The sequence below is a fragment of the Drosophila ananassae genome, chromosome XL, assembly GCF_017639315.1.
Source record: "Drosophila ananassae strain 14024-0371.13 chromosome XL, ASM1763931v2, whole genome shotgun sequence".
Lineage (NCBI taxonomy): Eukaryota > Metazoa > Arthropoda > Insecta > Diptera > Drosophilidae > Drosophila > Drosophila ananassae.
In genome coordinates this window covers 6,020,637-6,043,419 of record NC_057931.1, presented here as the reverse complement: position 1 = coordinate 6,043,419, position 22,783 = coordinate 6,020,637, and the positions used below count along the sequence as shown (strand labels likewise).

At 39.5% G+C, this 22,783-nt stretch overlaps 1 protein-coding gene across 5 annotated transcripts in view; it reads left to right on the top strand.

The window, feature by feature from the left end:
• The window catches only part of LOC6502220 (optomotor-blind protein), a 63,030-nt gene extending 54,199 nt beyond the window's left edge, over positions 1-8,831 (top strand). For 2 of the 5 annotated variants that reach the window (XM_044717222.1, XM_044717221.1), the window contains exons 4-7: positions 1,767-1,913; positions 2,013-2,089; positions 6,617-6,867; positions 6,969-8,831. In XM_044717222.1, coding sequence (XP_044573157.1) covers positions 1,767-1,913; positions 2,013-2,089; positions 6,617-6,867; positions 6,969-8,083 — 1,590 coding nt within the window. In that variant the 3' untranslated portion in view covers positions 8,084-8,831. Of the gene's footprint in view, positions 1-1,766; positions 1,914-2,012; positions 2,094-6,613; positions 6,868-6,968 lie in introns of those variants that run through there. The other 3 variants (XM_032452828.2, XM_032452827.2, XM_044717223.1) reach the window with 2 other exon arrangements.
• The last annotated feature ends 13,952 nt before the right edge of the window (positions 8,832-22,783 follow it).

The following is a 22,783-nucleotide window of genomic DNA, read 5'->3' as shown; positions in this document are numbered from 1 at the left end:
CCAATGAAAAATTAACGTAATAATGCAAATTGTTTTATCAATAAATTCTATATGTACTGACTCAGTCAGTCTCAGTCTCTGGCTCAGTCGTAATTATGATGATTGTTGCCTGTTGGTTGTGTTGTGTCTGTTGGGCAAAATGAATTTATGTGTCAATAAATTTAAAGCAAATTAGCAAATGACGTTTTAAGTAGACGCGCCAGCAACTGCGACGCTTTTTGTCAGCGATTTATGGACTGCTAGCCAGTTAAATGCACTTGCAAAAAATATACCACATTTCTTATAACAAAAAAATAATTTAAAATGAAATTATTCTCACTGTAGTTATTGCCTTTCGAGGCTAGTTCGAGTTTGATGGATGATCGCCGACCATAAAGTGTTTGTCTCTAAAAGGCCTTCCAACTTGTATATATATATAGTATATAGTATATAGTACAGACTATATATATTATATATTTGTTTGTGGATTGATATTTAAAGGCGGGTGGAGCCTGGCTTTTTATTGCCATTTAGCTGGCCATTTTTGGCCCGGCTTCTACGCGGCTCTCATGCCAATGGATCTGGGCTATGGAGGCTATTGGCATTCATTAATAATATTTATTAAAAAATATATTTATTTTATAATATTTAGGGATAAAAATATCAAGAGTTTAAGCCTTGATTTCTTAATTAAAATTAAGCCCATTTCGGTGTCAACTGTATTAGCCACATTAGTCACACCTTTTGCGGCCCGTCGCCATTGGTGGTCTTGGCTTTTCGAGAGGCGTGCGAATCCGGCGCAGATACAAGATACTCGTACTATGAGATACACATTGTGGGCTGTCTTTGTTCGCTCTCTTCGTGTTGCTTTGCTTTTTGTTTTGTTATCTTTGTGTTGCTTTGTTTGTAGTTGAGTTGTTTCTTCGTGTTCTTTATTTTTTTCTTTACTTTTTTTTTTATATTTATTTTTTTACTTATTTTTTTTTGTTGGAAATTACACGAACAAAATGGCGACGGGTGCTGCTTGTGGGGTCTCGGCACGCAAAAGGCAAAAATAAAAATAAAAAAATAAGAAAAAAACTGCCAACAACTTGTCCGGATCGTCTAGGCCAGTTTGTCGCTTAATCGAAGTCGAAGTCGAAGTCGGAGTCTCGAGCCGACGAGTTATGGTAATTAAAAAGGTGTTCCTTTCGAACCAAAAACCGATCCGAAACTGAAACGAAACCTATCGAAATGGAGGTAGTGGTGGGGGGATTGCATTTTTCTTGGGGGGTCTCTGTCGGCTAAAGACCGGGCTTCCAACTCCCGACTCCCTGACTGACTCTCCAGACCCGACAAATTCATATTTTATGACAACGAAGGAGACTTTGTATTGGAAGCTCCTTGCCAGCTCCTTTTTATTCTCCTTTCTTCTCTTCTCGTGCCTTTTGGTGGGTGGTCGTTGCTGCCATGTTTCAATGTTGCAATGTTGCTGCCTGTGTTGCAACTTGCAATCTGCAAGTCAGACAGCAATGTTTGAAGAGTTCCGAGGTAGTTCTTTGGCTAAAAGGGCTCTCTGATCTCAAGGCTTCTTTAAAAAATATTAAATACTAATATTAAATATTAAAAAAAGTCCTAAATAATCTGGTAAAGTGTGCTTTTGTTTTCTCAGTGTGTCTGTCAGACTTTTAGTGAATTCTTGCGCCGTTTCTTGGTCCCATGTCTTTCTGTTCGCAGCCCAGTCTTCTGACCATTTGACTAATCTTGGCTATACCATTCGCTTTCTTCTCTCTATTCCCACCTGGCAGACCATCCTGAACTCGATGCACAAGTACCAGCCGCGTTTCCACCTGGTGAGAGCTAATGACATCCTGAAGCTGCCGTACTCCACGTTTCGCACGTACGTGTTCAAGGAGACGGAGTTCATAGCCGTGACTGCATATCAGAATGAGAAGGTGAGTACTTGTCTGGGAATGGGTATCCAACTGGGGACTATCCACACATATCCACATTATATTTAATATTCACTTTTTATTCACCTTCCCCCGACGCAGATAACTCAATTGAAAATCGACAACAATCCCTTCGCCAAGGGCTTTCGTGATACTGGTGCTGGAAAGCGGGAAAAGAAGTGAGTATCACTAGTTTTTAGTTAAGGGGATTATAAATATAATTAATATACACAAAAAGGACTATATTTTAGTCTTTAAATAAGAGGAAATATTTTTTAAAAATGATTATAGGAGGAACTCTTTGAAAAAATGCCTTAAAACAGGGAGATCTGATAGCCTCTCTAATACATCATTTTTCAGTCCTTAAGAACCTTAAAAGGATGCCTAGAATTAAGGATAACTACAGCAGACCCTTTTGTGGTTTTTCAACAAATGACAAAAAAAAATAAAAAAAAAACTTTCCAAAAGCTACTCGAAACTCATTTGTGTCTAGAATACTTTTATTTTATTTTTTTTGGCTTGTAGTTTTTGTTTCCGGATGACAATCATCTGAATCTCAAACTGCTCTTTGATTAGCAGCTGCAGATACACAGATACAGATACAGATACAGATACAGATACAGATACTCATACACAGATGCAGATACAAGCCAAAGAGACATTAATTTTTGTCAAATCTATGCGGAACTAATTAGCCCCGAAGCTTGTCAAATTGCAAGTCATACAAGAGTCTGTTCTATAGACTATAGTGGGCGACATTAACCCAATAGGGGGCGTGGCTTAATACAAACTGATGCTTTTGGCTTTTGGGCTTCTGGCCTGGTCTGGTCTGGTGTGGTCTGGTCTGGGTTGGCCTTCGGCTGATGACTGGCACCTCGAACTGCCAGCTGGAACATGTAATCCATATTGATGGATTGATTTCAATTTCCTGTCTCTGTTGGAAAAAAAAAAAAAAAAAATAGCACCACCCAGAAACCACCACCCCCAAGGGCTTCTAACATCGATGAGGATGAGGATGATGATGATGTTGGTTTCTGACCAAGCTTTGAGTTTTTAGCGAACTCTGATTTTTCAATCTCTGTAGGGATCCCCGCACTTTGAGTGGTTCCGGTTTCCGGCCAGGGATGTGTGTGGTGTGCACTGAGAGAAATTGGAGGAGGAAGTTTATACATTTATACTCCAAAGTCTAAGCAGAAAGGGCATCTATGCCCCTGGTGTTTGGTGGTGCCACCACTACTCTTCTCTCTGACTTGGCATAATGATGAATGACATCTAATAGCCCGACAGTTCATGTCCATGTCCATGTCCATGTTAAATGTTACAAATCAATTTTCACCCACTGGTGGGTTGGATGGGAAAACCAAAGCAACCACCCACTCCCTCTGTCCTCTGTCCTCCACCCTCCGCCCCCATTGACACAAACAATTTACTCAAGTCGGGTTTTTGGCTTTTGTACCAAACTGATTACTTCTGGCTTGATTGGCATTAGCGTGTCTGTCTAACTGACAAAAAATCCCTTCAATTGTTTCATAGTTAGAGGCCGAAAAAAAGTAGAATCACTGAGTTAGTTGCCTGGTCATTGATGTGACAGCCAAATGTCAGTCCGTCATTCAGTCATTCCATCATTCAGGCAGCTAGTCGGCAAGCGAACAAACCACTAAACCGCTTACAATTCAAGGAAGAAAACAAAAAGCCGGCAAAGCCATTCGAGAATAGCTGCCAAAAATCCCTGGCAATTAGTGACGACTTAGTCAACTCTTTTTTTTTGTTCCGACGGCAACCCTTCATCTGCCACGCCCCTCGCCTTATTCATTAGCGGCTGCGACAGCAATTCCTTGACAACAAACAAAGCTCTTTTTAGGAAACTTCCAAAGAAATAACAAACTTTTTAAATGCTCTATAAGAAAAAAAATCATTTTAAGACAAAGTTTCGAACTCGGGTCGCGGTTTATGGTCACACTACAGTGTCTAGAGACTGTCAAAGTGGTCTAAGGATTTTAAATAAAAGACAATTTAACAGAAATAGGAAATATTTTGGACAAAAAATATAAATAAATAAAAACAATATATTTTTCATTGTTTTTTTCGAACTTTGACAGTGCTTCTCATATAGGTTTGGTCACACTAGTCACACTAGTGGCTGAAAAAGTATAAATAAAATATAAATAAACTAAAATTTAACAGAAATAGCAATTATTTTGGAAAGTATTTAAGAAAACTAAATAAAAACAAATTTTAAACAAATGTTTCGAACCAAGACTTTGCTTCGCATTCAGTTTTGGTCACACTAGAGTTCTAAAACAAAGTACAAAGCCTAACGTAAAAGAAGTAAAGATAAAAATGAGCCGTAAATCGTAAAAAAGAGCCACAAATAAAAGAGTTCTTGAAACACAATAGGTATACCCCCTGGCAGGGTATGGAAAATAAAGGCAGCGATGGGTGTTGTCCTGATGCTCCTGATGGCCCTGATTCCCCGAGTCCTTCACAGCGAGAGATGCTAATTGGTGGCAATCTAGTGCGCAACTTCCGCCGGAATGATATTCATCTCTAGCCTGGCTGGCTCCCCGCCCAGCTGCCCAGCCCAGCCCAGTCCTGCCCCATTCTTTATGGGTTAAACTCCTTTAGCACCCTTTACGCTGTATTTTGAGTTTTATTTTTTATATTTTTTGGCCTGCGGCAGAACCGGAAATCCAAAGTGAAAACGTTTTAACAGCAGCAATTGAAATTCTCTTTGCTGTGCGGCGCTGCTTTTGTTGTGGGATTTATTCGCAAAAACTCTCACACCCCAAGACCTCAGTCCCGGGCACTTATTTTGAGCCACCCTGCCATCGTCAGTTCTATTTTTTTTTTTTTTTTTTTTTTTTTTTTTTTTTTTTTTTTTTGTTTTGCGCTAACCCGAGGCGTTAGTTGACAATAGAAGCATTCTGCCGGATATATATATAAATTATATATATAGGAAAAAAAAATAACAGAGCCAATGTGGGCGTGCGTGGGCTGTTTAAGCCGCAAATTTAGACGTAATTCAAAAATTACAGAGCCGGAGATACGGAGGGCAATTTCTTCAGACAACCACCAGGCCATCAGACCATCAGCCACACCCATCCACAAATAGATATAGAACTTGGAAATTGGTAATGGGATTGGGAATGGGAATGGGAATGGGTATATCGGAGGATATAGAGTTAACTGCCTAACAGGGGCGTTCCTCCAACTCCGACTCCAAATTCCAGCAACAATGAGGGACAAAAGGGCAATAGATAAACGTCTTGGGGGCTCGGTCTTGGACCGATTTTTATGGCCTGGCTGCATGAGAGAAACAGGAGCGGATTAGTGTCCTGCAGTTAGAGTTTAGGGCTCGAAACTAAAGGCTTAAAAATGATTTTTAGTTATTTTTTTAGGGAAGAGAGTCAAGTTTTAAAAAATATAACAATGAGAAATCTTTGATTTTTGTCGTAAAGGCTAAAGAGTTTATAAATATTTTTATTATTATTATTTTTTTTAAATTGTATTATTTAATTTAAAACTAGATAGTCTTCTTGACAAATTCTCTAAAAAATCTAGTCTAGAGTTCGAAACTAACAACTTCTTCCCCACAATTAAGAAACAAAAAAAAAGGTTGTTTCTTTTTTCTAAAAATGTCTTGCCCTTTGCGGTCTGAATGGGTGGGTCAGATGCCTTGTCTGGATTAACACAAATTGATTTGCTATTAAATTAGGCCCCTCACCCACCCACCAGACACAACCACCACACACACCAGACACATATTAGACATTAGGCAGGTGAAAAAACAGTTAAGTGTAAAAGAAGACGCCTCTGGCATTCTGCCAGCAATGCATCGAGTGGGTGGTTCCAGTGGTTGGGTGGATCGAGTGGGTGTGGTTGCTGTGATAATGATACACACACACCACACACACACACATCAGACACACACAACAGACACACACAACAGACACAACACCGATGGTTACTAAAATTGCCCAATTTGCGAGGCAGGCCAGGACGGCTTTGATGTGTGAAGAATAGCGGTGGTGCGGTGGTGCGATGGGTAAAAATAAGGAAAATTGAAATGGCAAAGCCATGAGAAAGAGGAGGAGGCCGCAGGACGAAGGACGTAAGGACGAAAGGCGCAGGCACTAAATTACACTAACGTGTTTTGAATTATTTTTCAATTTCATTGTCAGCCGCAGACATACACGCCGAAAACGTACGGACAGGCGGACAGGCGGACAGACGGACAGGCGGACATACGGACGGATGGATCCGTTTCCGCCTCGCATTGTTACATTTCAATTAAGGTTCAGTGGCGGGCAGTGGTGGGGTGGTTGGGAAAAGGGCAGTTGAACCGCCGACAGCGCTGGTTTATCATTTAGGAGATATTTCCAGTTACCAACAATATTATCAGAGCAGGGACTGGGCTTGGGACTGGGCCTGGTCGTGGGCCTGGTCCTGTGATCCTGGCCAAAAATTCCGCTACAAAATCAACCAGAAAATGCGTTGCCAGAGATTCCCCCACGGACCTGGTCGGGATTTTGGATTTGGGATTTGGGAAAGTAAAGCCTTTGCGAAAATAAACAAATGGGTTACCTTCTGGTTTAGTTTTTAGTTTTTAATTGGAAATGGGATTTAAGCTTTAAGGTTTAAGGACCTCCTTCCCAGTTGACAATTGGATGTTCTAATTTGTGGCATCGCCACTCCTACAACTGTTGTTACAGGCAAGCTCTGATGTCCAACCGAGGGTCCGACTCGGACAAGTTGAATCCCACGCACGTCAGCAGCTCCCGGGCGCCGCTCCATCTGGGCCATGCCGGCCGGCCGCCCCACCTGCATCCGCACGCCTCCCTGCTCGACCAGCAGCAGGACGACGAGGACAAGCTCCTGGACGTTGTCGGGCCGCCACAGAGCCCGCTGCTCCCACTCAGCCACTCGCTGCAGCAGATGCACGCCCACCAGCACTCCGGTGAGTAGTTCCTCCATATCACCCATACGCAGTGGTGGCCCTCGTTTGCTTCCAAGGCTATAACTTATCCTTCTCCTATTCTCTCTCTTAATCCCTTGCAGCCTTGGCAGCCTGGTTCAATCACCTGGCCGGAGCCGGGGCAGGAGCCGGCGATCATGCCGCGGCGGCGAACGCCAGCGCCGAGGACGCCCTGCGACGGCGACTCCAGGCCGACGCTGATGTGGAGCGGGATGGAAGCGACTCCAGTTGCTCGGAGAGCGTCGGCGGCAGTACCGGCGGTGCCTTTCGCCCCACCTCCACCGGCAGCCCCAAGGAGGCGGTGATGGGCGGGGCAGGCGGCAATGGCGGCGGTGGTGGAGCGGCAGCAGCAGCGTCAGCGGCGGCGGGCCTGAATCCCGGCGGTGGAGGCGGCGGCGGAGGCAGCTACCCCTCCCCGAATATATCGGTGGGCCCGCCCATCCACCCCTCGCCGCACCTGTTGCCTTACCTGTACCCCCACGGCCTCTACCCGCCGCCCCATCTCGGCCTGCTGCACAATCCGGCGGCAGCGGCAGCAGCCATGAGCCCGGCGGGCCTCAATCCGGGCCTGCTTTTCAACGCCCAGCTGGCATTGGCCGCCCAGCACCCGGCCCTGTTCGGTCATGCCTACGCGGCGGCAGGACACACGCCGGTGTCGCCGCTGCAAGGACTCAAGTCGCATCGCTTCTCGCCGTACAGTTTGCCGGGAAGTCTGGGCTCCGCCTTCGATGCAGTTACTCCGGGCTCGAGGTCCGGCGATGGGGGCGGACCGATGCCGCCGGGCGGACTATCGGTGGAGAACGGACCGCGCAGCCTGAGCTCCAGCCCCCGGCCGCGCCCCTCCTCGCACTCGCCGCCCACGCGCCCCATCTCGATGTCGCCCACCACGCCGCCCTCCCTGATGAAGCGCTCCACCCAGAACTCCCAGCACTCGCCCTCGGAGCTGAAGAGCATGGAGAAGATGGTGAACGGTCTGGAGGTGCAGCACAACGGTTCGGCGGCCGCAGCGGCAGCGGTGGCAGCAGCGGCCGCCCTCCAACTGGCCGAGGAGGCAGCCCAGCAGCAGGGCCACCACCATCACCACCACCACCCGCAGCAGCAGCAGCAGCAGCAGCCGTCGCACCACCAGCCGCAGCACCACCACACCCAGGCGCACCACCAGCACCATGGTAGCGGGGCCACGGCGGTGGATCAGTGACAATTACTGGACGGCCGCTCCGAGGGGGGGGAGGACGGTGGCGGGGGAGCTGGAGGCGGCCTGGACTTGGAGCTGGAAATGGAGGAGGACAACCTGGATGAGCTGGAGGGCAATGAGGAGGGGGACCGGGACGACGAGGACCGCAGCTCGGTGATCGATCTCGACCTGGACGTCGATGTCTGACCGGGAACCGAAGGACTCCACGACCTCTAGCCACGACCTCTGACAAGGACATTTCTAGTATCGGTGGTTTAATGAAAAAAAAGGATCTACGCGTAAAAAATGGAAATGTAAATAAAAAAAACAATTAAGCGAAAAAGCTAAACAACAAAATCTAAAAACAGGAAAGGAAGAAAACAAAAAAAATGGGATATAGTGTTAAAAAAAAAAAATAAAATAAAATAATAAACAAGAAACCCGCTTTAGAATGTAAAAAAAAATATAGTTACAGCCTGGTAATGATTTTTTTTTGTCTAATTTAAGATAAGTCGGGCAATATTAAATAAAATATAAAAAAAAAATTAATAAAGAAATGAAAATGAAGAAAGAACAGTTAGGTTCATAACCTAAAAGGGAAAGTTGCAAAGAGAAAGAAGAAGACGGAAAAATCCAGAAGAAGAAAGCTAAAATCTATATATGCATCACACTTAAAAAAATTAAAATAAACAAAAAAAAGAACAACACCCACACACGCATACATATAAATATAAATATGTATAATAAACAATTACAAAAAAATGAAAAAAAATTAAAAATAATAGCAACATCAAAGATGGCGCCTCTTTATATACAAACATCTAGAAAACGTATATAGAGTATATAGATGCTGATATATATATATATGAAGAATAAATATATATACAGATTGTAACCTTAGTAAAAAAAAAACATAAAACAAAACAAGAAAAAACAAACAAAAAAAAATATATATGCAATTTTTTTTCTTAGTCTTAGGATGAAGAATTTTTTTTTTAGTAAACGTAAATGGAAATAATAAAACCTATATACCTAGAATTACATATATATACACGATTATATATATATATTTAAAAATAATTTATGTAGTTTTTAAGCAACAACAACAAACACTCACACACATGCAGCAGCACCACCCCCTCCCCACACACACACACACACACACCACCCTCTAAAGGCACACAAAAATAAAATACACTCAGAGAAACACTCACCAGTGAACAATTCTCCAGCGGAGAATGAAAAATGGAAAATGCTTATAACAAAAAAAAAACTATATATTTTTGGGGAACTGGAGTTTTCCTAATTTAACTATAATATTTACTATTTTTTTTGGGATATATATATTATTTTTTTTCGTACATTTAAGTTCTAAAACCAAAGAACAAAATAATTTTTTTTTTGTATTTTTATTTTTTTACCCAAAACCTGATTAGGGCATGAGTTTCGTGTGTGTTTTATATCATATATATCTAATACATGTATACACTTAAAAAAAATATAATTTTTTTTTACATTAGTAAACTATATAAAGAAAATTAATTTTTTTTTGTGTCAAGTAAGATTATAAAAAATAAATTAAAAGAGAAAATATTAAAAAAAAGTTGAATTCAACGCATGTTCCTCGCATAATTTAAGAGAGAGCGACAAAGACGCAGCTAACAGACAGGCCACGCCCCCCACACCACGTTCACGCCCACACTAACACACACACATACACCTAACCCACACCAACTTGTAATACACTCGAAGAAAAAACGAGCCAGAGGTAAAAAAAATAAAGAGCAGAAGCGAAAAATTCACAAAAAAAAGAGACCATTTTTTTTTGAAAATTAAATTTCTGTAGTTTTTGTTTTCGGTGTAACATTGTCATTATGATTATCATTATCATCATCATTGCATTTAAAAATCCGTAAAGAACTACAAGATATATATCTATATGGTACGAGTATATAGTTTTCATTCTGTTGGTTTAGCTGTTTTTTGAAAAATGAATTAAACGCAAAAGCAATATTAATTATAGTTAATTAAATTTAAAACAAAAAAAACAAAAGCAAACAATCCGAAACAACAACAACAACAACAACAATGAAATAAAAACAAAACAGGACAACAAGAACAAGAACAAGAAATTCGATATGTATTTGTATATGTACGAAAGGATATATATGATATATATTTAAATATATATATATATATATATATATATGTATATGGATAAAATTAATGAAGAAGCAACAACACCTCATGTCACTGCAATTATATATAAAAATTAATTAAACAACAACAAAACAAAGGAAATTAAATAAAAATTATTACTAAAAAAAAAAACAAAAACAGCTGCGAAAATTATTTAATGGCGGAAAGTTGAAAAATTGAACATGAACGTAAAATCAGTTCGTGTTTCATTAGTTGTTTTATTTTGCATTGAATTCGGACATTATTTCCCTTTATTTTCATGGCATCCCCCCCTTTTGAATGGCCCTGCCAAAAAGAACATCGTCCATTGAAGGGGGCTTCGTGGGGGAATATTAAATAAATGAACAAATAAATGGCGATTTGCATCGGCTGCTGGCAAACAGTGCGTGTCATAATTAACTCCTCGTCCTGGGCTGGGACTGGGATGGTGCCATCCACCCCCTAATTGTCTGTCAGAGTTGCCAGGCAATCACAAAGCCGGGTATTTACTGCCAGGCAGTGGGCTCTTCAATCCCCATTCTGTTTTTTTTTAGGCTAAAAAAAAAAGAAGTAAATTTAAATAACATAAAGGATTTTAAATAGAAAGGGTTTCACAAGGATGTCGTTGAATTGTAGAAGGATCGTAATGAAAAACTTTTGAAAATAAATGTTAAAAAATGCAAATAAAATGAAAAGTTTCATGGGAAAAATAATAAGTCCAGGACCAAGCAGAAGCACGATAAACCATATTTATTCAAGAATAAAATTAAAATATAGTTTCAAAATAGATAAATGTTAATTTTGGAGCAAGAATTAATGACTTCCGGAAGAAGAAGCAGACGCAACAAAAAGCCATAAGCAATATTAAATAAAAAATAAAATTAGGCCCAAATTAAAAGAAAGAATTAAGAAAAAAAGTAAAGCAGAGGGAAGTTATCCAAGTGGTACCTGGTTTCATTGTCGAAGTGCACATCGAAATCCAGAGCATTATAAAGAAAATAAATAAAAAATACATTTAATGTTCAAAAAAGGAAGAAGCAGAATCACCAAAGATCCAATAAAAAAAATGAAATTTAAGAAAAATAAGAAAATCAGTGAAAAAAGATGTGTGCCAAACCGGCAAGTGCTCGAAGGAATATTTTTCAACCCAACTACAACAAAGTCCATAATTTAAGTAAACAAAATAAAAAATAATTAAAGTAGAATATAATATAATAATTAATACCTCCAGAAGAGGAAGCAGAAGCACCAAAAGCCATTACTTAAGGGCACAAGTCAAAAATAAAAAATAAATCAGGAAATCAGGAATCTAAGCTCTCATTTATCTCCGTGTGACAGGTTTTACTTAAAAGCCAACTTAAAGAGAATATAAAATTAGACTCAAATAAAAAATAAAAGATAAATTTAAAGAAGAAAATCAGAGAAAAACTACCCGATTACCAAATTGGCAAGTGTTCGAAGGAGCAGTTCTCTTGAAAATGTAAAAGGACAGTCCATTGCTTGTGGTTTAAGGAAATTTTAAATAATAATATATAAATAAATTCAGGAAAATAAAATATTTAAATAAGAAAAGCAGAGGACAACGATCCGAGAGCCCCAAAGGCCAGCGCTCGAATGAATTTGACTTCCAAGGGCTGTCCCCTGGTGCCAAGACCAGGGATGCAAGTGGAGCTTATCGATTACAGGGTCGTCGGAGGAGTTTCAAGGCCCACTTGGTTGGCCACATTCTCAAAAAATATTGTTGGCAGCTTAAAAAAAATGTGTGTAGCCTTCGGTAAAGCTATTCCGCTTAAGAATCGGATGAGAATTTTGAAGGGAATCCCCCACAAAAAATGAAAAAATTTTGCAAAAATATTTTCTGTCGGGATTTTGATGCAGAACGTCTGGAAATCGATCCACAAATCGTTTAAGGTATTCCGCTCAAGAATCGGATAAGAATTGGCGGAGATATAGCTATGGAAGTGGGCCAAGTACGGAAATCCAGCATTTTGAAGGGGATGCCCCACAAAAATTGAAAAAATTTTGAAAAAATATTTCTTGTCAGGATTTTGATGCAGAATCACTGGAAATCGATCCACAAATCGATTAAGGTATTCCGTTTAAGGATCGGATGAGAATCGGCTGAGATATAGCTATGGACGTGGGCCAAGTACGGAAATCCAGCATTTTGAAGGGGATGCCCCACAAAAATTGAAAAAATTTTGAAAAAATATTTTCTGTCGGGATTTTGATGCAGAACGACTGGAAATCGATCCACAAATCGTTTGAGGTATTCCGCTCAAGGATCGGATGAGAATTGGCCGAGATATAGCTATGGACGTGGGCCAAGTGCGGAAATCCATCATTTTAAAGGGGACCCCCACAAAAAATTAAAAAATTTTGAAAAAATATTTTCTGCCAAGATTTTGATGCAGAACGACTGGAAATTGATCCACAAATCGTTTGAGGTACTCCGCTCATGAATCGGATGAGAATTGGCTGAGATATAGGCATACAATTTTGGCTATATGTTTTTCAATTTGGACTTGTCATTTTGGATAGAATTTATTTTGCTTGTATCTTCCCCAGGGCTTATAAAATGTACCATGTTTCCCCCTTATAACACTTTTAACACTTTAAAGTTAAAACTTTTGCTTGGCATGAACTTTGTTATAATTTTTAATAAAAATCACGCACCTCTTGCACTTTGTAACGACAGACCCGTTGAGAAAATGAAATTTCAATCGATTTGCCAGAATTTTTGGAGTTCATATAATTGAGTTTAGATAAAACTAGTTTTTGTTCGGCTGCCATATGGATTACTTTTGCGATTTGTGTCTTAATTCGATTACCCGGATAGCCGGAAACTTTTGCCAAGCGGGCTATGATGGGCTAACTGCTTCGGCCAACTACGAAAGCCGGGTGTCGAAGGTGTAACATTTAATTTAATAATGAAAACTTTGCCCGTTTTGGCCGAAAGCAGGAAGGAAGGCCTGGGATTAGCCAAATCGGTGATTATCGGCGGCTAAGCCAAGCGTTGAAAAAGTGGCTAATAGAATTTGGCACGAAACGTGGCTGCCAGATAGCGGATTATCCAAAGGATATAGTTAAGTTTTATATTTATTTTGGGATGTGTAATTGAAAGGCCCCGTAGTCGAACCACTTACCCGCATTTTTTTTAGTTTATTTTTTTTGTTGAACTGAAAATGCAACTGGGGAATTTGTTTGGTTACGCTTGAATTGGCCGACTCGGTTGTAAATTGTAACGCTTCACTAGAAAGGCGCAAAGAGTTTAAGTGCGGCAGTAAAAGCCGGCAGTTTAACCCCCTCATCATACCCCATTGCCGGCTTAACCCTTTATTGCCCACACAAACAGAACTGTCAATATGGGTTTGAGTGTTTTGGGCCGAAAGTCAAATAGAATTGAATGCGGAACATAAATTACGTATTATTAATTGCCGCCGCCGCCGCTGTCGCCAGTGTCACCAATGACAGCAGCACCACCACCACCACCGCACCATTGAGCCCACTCATCCACTGGAACCACCAACTGTTCGACAAAAGGGTTATGTTGATGTTGACAACAATAACTGCCTCGGTTTTCCTCACAATGCCACACTTGCCTCAACCCCAGAGATCCCACGCACTCCATTCGATAAGTTCGAGAAGAAAGACAAATTTTAATAAGAATAAGATGTTTAAATTTTATTTAAATATTTAGAATATAAAATTTATTAAATAAGAATTTACAAATTATAAATATTTTATTATCACTATCATAAAAAGCAATGATATTTATTTAATATTAAAGGAGGGATGCCTTAAAAATAAAAATAGTTAAAGAAGCAAAGAAGGAAATCAAATAAACGGTTAAGAAGGTAAATAAGAGACTCCATCTCGACCACGTACGTTTTTCCAGAGTTCCAGAACCCAATGTTAAATATTAAAAAAAAATAAAAACTCCACCAAAGGATATACAAAAAAACGTGTAATATTTGTACAAAACGCGTTCCAAGGTGCCAAGTCAAAACTTCATTTATGGTTTATCGAGTAAATATTTGGTTTAAAAAATAAAATAAATTAAAGATTAGTAAATCAGGAAAACAAATCAAGATAATTCATATCCAATTTTCAGCCACAGGACCTCAAGACAGCTATTTTAATAAATAAGAACTACAAACGAGGAAGGGATAGCACGTTTGATAGTTTAAGGCAACCAATTCAAATATAAGGAAAAACTTAATTTAAAGGATAATAAAAAAAATTAAAATAAGAAAATCAGAAGACACAAATCCTAGAGCAACAAAAGCTTAACTACGTACGTTTTCCCGGAGTTCCAGGGTCCATAGTATTTCAAAAATAAACAAATTTGGTTTAAAAAATAAAATAAAAAGGAGGGATAGCACGTTTGATAGTTTAAGGCAACCAATTCAAAATAAAGTAAGAGTAAATTAAATATTTAAATATAATAAATAAGAAAAGCAGAGGGCAGACAACCGAATGCCTCAAAGGCTGGCAATCCAGTGAATATTTTTCTTTAAAAAATATTACAAAATAAATAAGAAGTGTTCACTACTGAACAGCTGATGCAGATGCAGAACTAAGCCATTGTGGTTTAATAAATAAAATAAAATGAAATATTAAAATAAGAAAAGCAGAGGATGATCCGAGTGCTGCAAAGGCCAGCTCTCGAATGAATATTTTTCTGAGGGCAGCTTCCTTATGCCAAGCCAGGGCTGCAAATGGAAATAATCGATTACCGGAGTAATCGGAAGAGATTCAAAGCCAACTAAGTTAGCTTTTTTAAATCCTAGATCCTTAATTGGCCACTTTCTTGGTCTAAATAGTAATGTTTTGTTTTGAAAACAAGTCTTTTAAAAAGGTTCTTTAAACTCTTTTTAATGGATAATGAATACCGAATCGATAAAGATATCTACTTCCTTTTTGGTAAATATTTTGAAAAGGGTGACCCCGAAGAGACCCCACCCAGATGATGTTATATGGAACATCTACGCAGTCCCACCTGCTGATCCCCGACAGCCATCAGGCCATCAGGCCAACAGGCCATCAGCCATCCATCAAGAGGAACATGAAGGAGTTTGTGCATGTCATTGGGTCGAACATGCAAACACTCGCCGGCATAAATATTTAGATATCTACGCCACTAAACATGAATTGGCATTATCATAACTCGGGCTTTATTGCCAAAACATTTATGAGACTGACGACACGATGGCAGGGGTCAGAGGTTGGGGTTGGGGGTTAAAGCGATTGGTGTGGAGTGTGCGTCAAAGTGCGTGTTGAAAGTCGGCTGGGTGTCCTGCGGAAGGAGTAACCTGCCAGAGTCCTGGGAGGGCGGTGGCGGTGGCGGTGACAGTGTGGCAGGTTCCCCGCCATAATGATCATAATAATAGTTTTACGGGTTAGAGAAGTCACAGTCGCAGCGACAGCGACAACGAGCAGCAATAATTTAGCAGCAAATCGGCATTCGGTTAAATCGACGAAATGCCTATTGTTTCTACCTAGTTGTACACTGAGAAAATATATATGAGTGTCAAGAAAAGGATAATGAAATGCCTAAATAATTATATCTCTAAGTATTTTGTAAACAGCTTTACTAAACCTTTTTTAAGCTCATCCCAAGTTGAAAATATGCTTTTTAAAAATGACTTAAAAGGTTTTCTTTAATGGTTCCACAGATTATATTATAGACTTAAGAAGACTTTAGGATTGTCTATAATATAAGTTACATTAGAATGATATAATAATGACTATATATAATATAAAAAATAATACAAGCCCTTCATAATAATAATAACATTTTATATATAATATAATTTCGAGCACTTTTTAAAATTCACTAATATTTAAACAAATAATTCCTATAATTAGATTAAATCTTTTGACAAGAGCTATTGTTTATTTTCATCTTCTAAATGATTTTAATTTAATTTTAAAGCCTAGAGCTGAGAATTGGAATTCCGAGTGTGTCCTTTAACCCCTTGACGGTGCGTAGCCGTTGCGTGAGCTCCTGTTGGCTAGAAAGGGGTGGCATTTGTTGGCCGGATGGTTGGATGGTTGGATGGTTGGATGGCCTGGATGGTTGGATGGGTGGCTCAAGTTTGTTATGCATATTTGATTAGTTAGCGCATTTTGTGGATACGCACAGGAAGTTGACTCTTTGCGTGCAATAACCGAGAAAGGCACACCGAGAAGGGTTATTTTGGCTTTGGGTTGTGGGCGGAGTTGTGTTCTTGCCGCACGGCAGCAATTAAAATGCTCAACTTGTCAACGCAATGGTTTGCATTCCGCCAGCACCCCCACCACTTTAGTCGAACCACTAAGGTCAACCCCTTGACAAAGCTCCTGTCAGTCCTTTGATTTGTGGACAACAAAAGTCCAAAAGCTGTTGACAACCCAACGATGAAAATAATGATGATGATCCGGGGACTGGGGCCCCTGGGGGTGATGATGACGCGGCAATGATTCGCTCGATTTGGGGTCTGGCTTTCAGATACTCGATGCTGGAAACATTTTTTAATGATTCCACAGTCTACAGTCATTCCTGCCACTTTTTTATGGCCTTAAAATCAAAGAAAGACTTGTCACTATCCTCCTATCTGATAGCTCTGGCACTCATGAGTTTGAAATCCGGCCAGGACTGGCTTAGGCCACAGAACCAATCCGTGGCATTATCGCTGGGCGGCAACCGGGTTGTGCCACTAAAAAGCTGCCACAGTCAGCACCTCGATTAATGGACACGGCCTAATCAGGAAGGAAGCCAGGAAGCGCAAACAGGCCTGCCAGCCTGCAGGTCCTGGCATATCCTTAGCTTCCTGATCATTTCATAAGCGTAATTTCCCCCTTTTTACGATTATCCTTTCAAGCGCAACCGGCAAAGGGTTAACTCCAGCTCCAGGGGGGACCTAACCAGCTACCAATATGTGGAAATTTGTTTTCAATTTTTTCGTTGGCAGCGGTCATAAAAAAAGAGCTCACGCACACACACCTGTACCGGGCTTTTTTATCCAAAAAATACAAAAATATATATAAAGGGTTGACAAAAGGGTATAATATATATATATATTCTATATATATTTTGGGTGTGCGAGTGTGTGTGTGTGTGTTTAACCATCAAAATGCAAATGCGCGACCATAAATAATGTGCACAGACAGCCTAATAAAAACCACCCAAACGATTTAAAAAAAAAGAATATTCCAAATAAACGGAAAGAGTGAAAAATAAAATGAAACAAAAAGTAAAGAAAGGTGGGTCTTTGGGGCTATACGAAATTTAAATACTCTTACAGGTGTTAGGAGTGGGAATATTAGTTAAGGGACATCTCAAAGGACAAGCGCAGAAATAAAAATTATATATTTTAGGCTACAAACTCTAAGGAAGAATATATATCTTTCTATTAGGTTTCAGATATTCAGACTTATTTTTAAACAAAATTTAAGATTTTAGCCATAAAATGAAGAATATACTTAGCGGACAGACGGACAACTTAACGGACAAGCGGACAAATTACATTTTCTAGGGAAGAATACATCTCTATATATAGTTATATATTTTCAAACCTTTTTTTTAAGCAAAATTTCAACTTTTTAGGCATAAAATGGAGAAACTCTTTAGCGGACAGACGGACAACTTAACGGACAAGTGGACAAATCATGAAAAGGACATGGTTCTATAGAACCCTCTCTAGAATACTTACATATATCCCCTTATCTATAATCTCAAAGATATCTCCTTAAAAACCATACAGAACCCCCATAAAAATCGATAATACCCTTCCTGTAGGGTATAAAAATACCAACGCTGCCAAAATCGAATGAATAAAGGTAGTGGGCGTGGCATTTGGTAGAAGAGGCGACCGCGAAGAAGGGGTCTATGGGAGATGGGAAATGGAGGGGGGTCTCCAGTAACGCTTCATTGGCGTTAAAGGGTTGCCATGCTCGCGTTTAAACGACGCGACAAATTAAAATTCCCTACATCCGGCAGTTACACCGCCGCACCATAACCACCCCGCCAGGAGGGTGGGGTTAACCCCTTGAAAGCCCTGGCTCTGAGCTGGGATCCCCCCTTTCCTGCTGCTGCTGCTGCTGCTGCGTAGGCGTTGCTCTACAAGTTTAACCAAAAGTCATGCTCGATTAAATTGCTTTTGTTGGCGCGCACAGAGTTTCGGGCCGGAAGTTGAGTTACCAAAAACCGAAAAAGCCCAAAGAGCTACCAGATAGAGTAGAGCCTCCCCCCTATCCCTCCTGCCACCCTCTCTGCCACCCTGCCTCCCCCTATCCATCCATTGAGCTGTGACGTAGGTGCGGCATTTGCATCACATCGAATTGGTTCGAATTGGAATGGTTTTTCGGATCGTAATGAAAGGGAGTTGCCTGCATTGTGTTTTATTTTATTTTTTTTTTTTTTTTTGTGCCCCTACTACTACTACTACTGTTGTTGTTGTTGTTGTTTGTGATTCACGGCGGTTGGGGCGCAAATTTGAAAATCAGTTAACGGCCAATTTGGTGGCCGGCCGCAAAGAGTCGAAAATAATGCGGTGCCGCTTAGTGTGGCATTGTCTAACTCAGGCCTCAACAGCACTCCAAAAATTCCACCTATACTTGGGGATAATTAAAGAGATTTTAATAGAGTTCAATAATTTATTAAATATGTTCAATTCATTTTACTTTTGACACTTTATTGCCCAAGTCCTAAAGCACATAACTTGGCCAATACTTGTCCGATATATAAATCGTATACCTTTTCGAGCTTGACTCTTCCATCTTCCATAATTCCCTTCATTATATTGATGCCTTAAATCCTTACTGATTTTCCAAAATTTTCAAAGGGGTAACATCAAGAATATTTATCAAAATTATAACCCAATTTAGTTGGTCAGATTTTAATTGAGAATAATAGTTCTCGAAGTTCTAAGATAGTTCTCAGAAGGAGTAACAATTCAGGATATTTTTTATCTCTAAAATTATAAAAATGGAAAGAATATGTTATGGTACATCTATAATTTTTTTTACTATATCTATTAATTATATTAACTATTTTAAAATCGATTTATAAACCAGATTTATGTAATAGAGAGGTAGTCAGAGCTCCAAACTTATTTAAACTGCACTCAAGGACATTGAAAATTAAAAACAATTCCTTTTCAAATATATAAAATAAAATGTAATAAATACTTTTTAAGAATAAGTTTTATTTTCTTTGAAATCTATATTTTTTGAAGTGTAATTCGAAACAAACTGGTAGCCATCGATCCATTTACTTATTAACGAAAAACATTTTCCACATTCGGTTCGATCCGGCGACTGCCAAAAGATGACAAGATGATGTGCCGCGATATCTGAGCCTCCAGTTCCGCGGAACTCTATTTGCGGTAAATTGCTGACCCCATCCCCATACCCATTCCCAAACCCACCTCCGCCCATGGCCAGAGTCCACCAGTCCACCAGTCCCCCCCGGATTTTCATCGAAATGAGTAAACGGTGGACATTCCCTGGTCTGCCAACTGCCGGGCTGACTGACTGCCCGACGCTGCCATTATCCAATTTCCATATGCAAAGCCAGTTGACATTTTGCGGCAGCTACAATCGGCTGCCATCCCCCCCACAGGGGGTGGTGGATGTTGACCCACCCCCTCACCCCTCCCCCGCCTCTGATCCGAGGCAGTGTTCCACTTGCATCGCAATTTCGTCTGCGCCGTTGTCGTCACTTTGATTGATTTGACTTTTTGTGCTGCGATTTTCGTGTCGATTTCGAATGATTTCGGGGAGGGATTAAGGGGGGTTTAAGAAGAAAGAATTAAGGGGGTTTCCATTATACATATTCTATTTAGGAATTGGTCAAGGTTTCTTTTGAAGAAACACTTTTCTTTCACATGACTTTATATTAATTTTAAAAAACTATAAGTCTAAAAAATGTTTTAAACATAAACTAATTAAATAAAATTAATTATAATTAATATATTTAAATTTAATATATATTTTTTTAGGTCTCAACCTAATCTATTTCTTTCTGTGCCCCAAAAGCACGCCAGAATGCAACTGCAACTAGGCAGAGGCCCACGATAGAGACGTCTGAATGCCGGGATCTGGAAACTATCTAGCAGATGCACAGATACAGATACTTGGCGAAATGAAGATGCAGATGGTAGATTGGTAGATGGGTTGGGAGATGTGAGATACTTGAGATGAAGATGGCTAGGAAGATGGAAGGATTTCCAGCCAGCGCCAATTGCCGATTGCTGACGACACCCAATAAACAGTCGGCCAATTATATAGTTAGCCAAGTTAGCCAAGTTGTTGGCCAAAAGGGGCCAGGACCAGGACCATGAACAGGACAGGGCCAGTGGAGTCACTACCACAACAATCAGCCAGAGAGTCGCGAATAATCGTAATTTCCCACAAAAGTATTTGAATGTCGTGTAAAGTGTTAAATTGTTTTACATTTTTTCGGCCCGGCCGAGGGGGCTCTGGGGCCGAAAGGAGTCCAGTGGCCAGTGGCCAGTGGCCAGTCATACAGCCACATAAATCCCGGCTGGGATGCGATAATTTGCATAAAATATGCACAAACACACTCGCCAAACAGTGGGCCAAAAAATAAAAGAAATTGAGTCCCCCAATCGACGAGGGATTTAAACGCTTGAACTTTGCCGCATTCGGGTGTCGATTGGAATTTTAAACGGAGCACTGACAATAAAGTTCTTTTATTTTTTATTTATTTATTTTTTTTGGATCACAACTCCTCTGATTACCCCCGGCGTCTGGGCCCGCGCGGGTTGATCCTATTGTTTCGATTCGATTTATCCTTTGTCTCAAAATCGGACTTCTTGAACTTGTTGTGTTCCTGGAGGCTCCTCACTTTGAATACTTGGCTTAATTCGCGGCTTATTTTATTCAGATTAAAGGAGTTCCTCAGTAATTACTATTGACTCCGACCTTGTGGGGTTAAGGTTTAAAATTTAAGGCTTTAAAGGTAATTAAAAATTGATTTATTTATTTCTATACTCTAAGACCCTCTCTGCCTTTTTACATTTTAGTATACATTTTATATAAATTATTTCTTTGATTTTTAAACTATTATTATTGCTTTAAAAATATTATATTAATAATCATGTTTATTATTATTACTTCTTTTCTTCAAACTCCTCATTTTAGAGCCTTTTTTTCTTTAAAAAATCAAAACAAATCCCAAAGCCCTGCTTAAGATCCTTTTAAAAAGTCTAGACATATCCATATACAGCTTAGTTAGGCAAAAAAAATATATACACAGAAAACAAATGCTTCAATTTAATATAATAAAATATTTTCTAGAAAAAGTACAAAAAATTAAAGAATAAATTTCATAAAATTACCAAACTAAATAGAACTAAAAATCAAAGAACAGCTCTTTATTGAAAGATACTTGTCGAAGAACCGTGTATCCTATATCTGAGATATCCCTTCAATCCCTATTTTAAATCTCATTTTTTTTAAGCCCACAATGAATATTAAAATATTACATTTATTTGCCAATTTTGTTCCATCTGTAAACAAACAGCAGGCATATTGAACATATTTTTATGAAAAATAAGGATATTGATTCCGATAGGCAAAAAAATGGTAAGGACAATGAGAGTAATATTAACAACAACAACAATAACAACAACATCTGCATTAAGAACTACAGTAAACACTCTGTTTCGAGCCATAAAGAAATCGACAACAATGCCAATAACAACAAGAATGTGCTCCGAAGAATCGGAGGCATAATAAATTGGCTTCCATTGACGGATTGTGGGCAGACATTGGTCCGGTGGGGGTGGGGTTAAAGGGTAGGAGGGATTGGGGGTGGAGGTGGGGGGATTATGAAACTACGCACGGTTGAGCAAGGGGGTGGTGGGTGGCAAGTGAGGAGGTACAGGGGCACAGGGGTGCTGCGTCCAGCATTTAACACTCAATTTAATACGAAATTTATGGCCAAGCGTCAGCGACGACATGCGACTTCGATTGGGAGATTGGGAAAAATGCACTGCAAAAAAATATATATATTATACAAATTTCATTTTTGAGGGTAGTAGGTGGTATAAAAAATATAGTAATATTAATAGGATTTATTAGGATTATATTTATTTAAAACTAGTTCTAAAGAAATGTTATAACATTTAATATTAAATATATATGATAGCCGGTACTAGAGATAACTGATGTTAAAGAGTTGTTATTATTTCATAAATATGCCTTACAAATTTAAGGATATATATATATTAAGAAAATCATAACAAAATATAAAAAAAACTTAAGAGTATTATTTAATATATTATATTATACTTTAAATAAATATAAAATATATAAAAATAGACAAGATCTTAGCTATATGATACCCGGTACTCTTAATAACTCGGCTTAAAAATCTTTAAATATTCCAAGGGACTTAACTAATTTCCTTATCTAATTGAGGATTATGTTAAGACCCTTTCTCACAGTGTAGCCAATCGGTGGGTATGGAAGTCTAGGAACTGAAAGTCTAACCGACTGACTTGGCGGACGCTCTGCTTGCACACTTGACTGCCC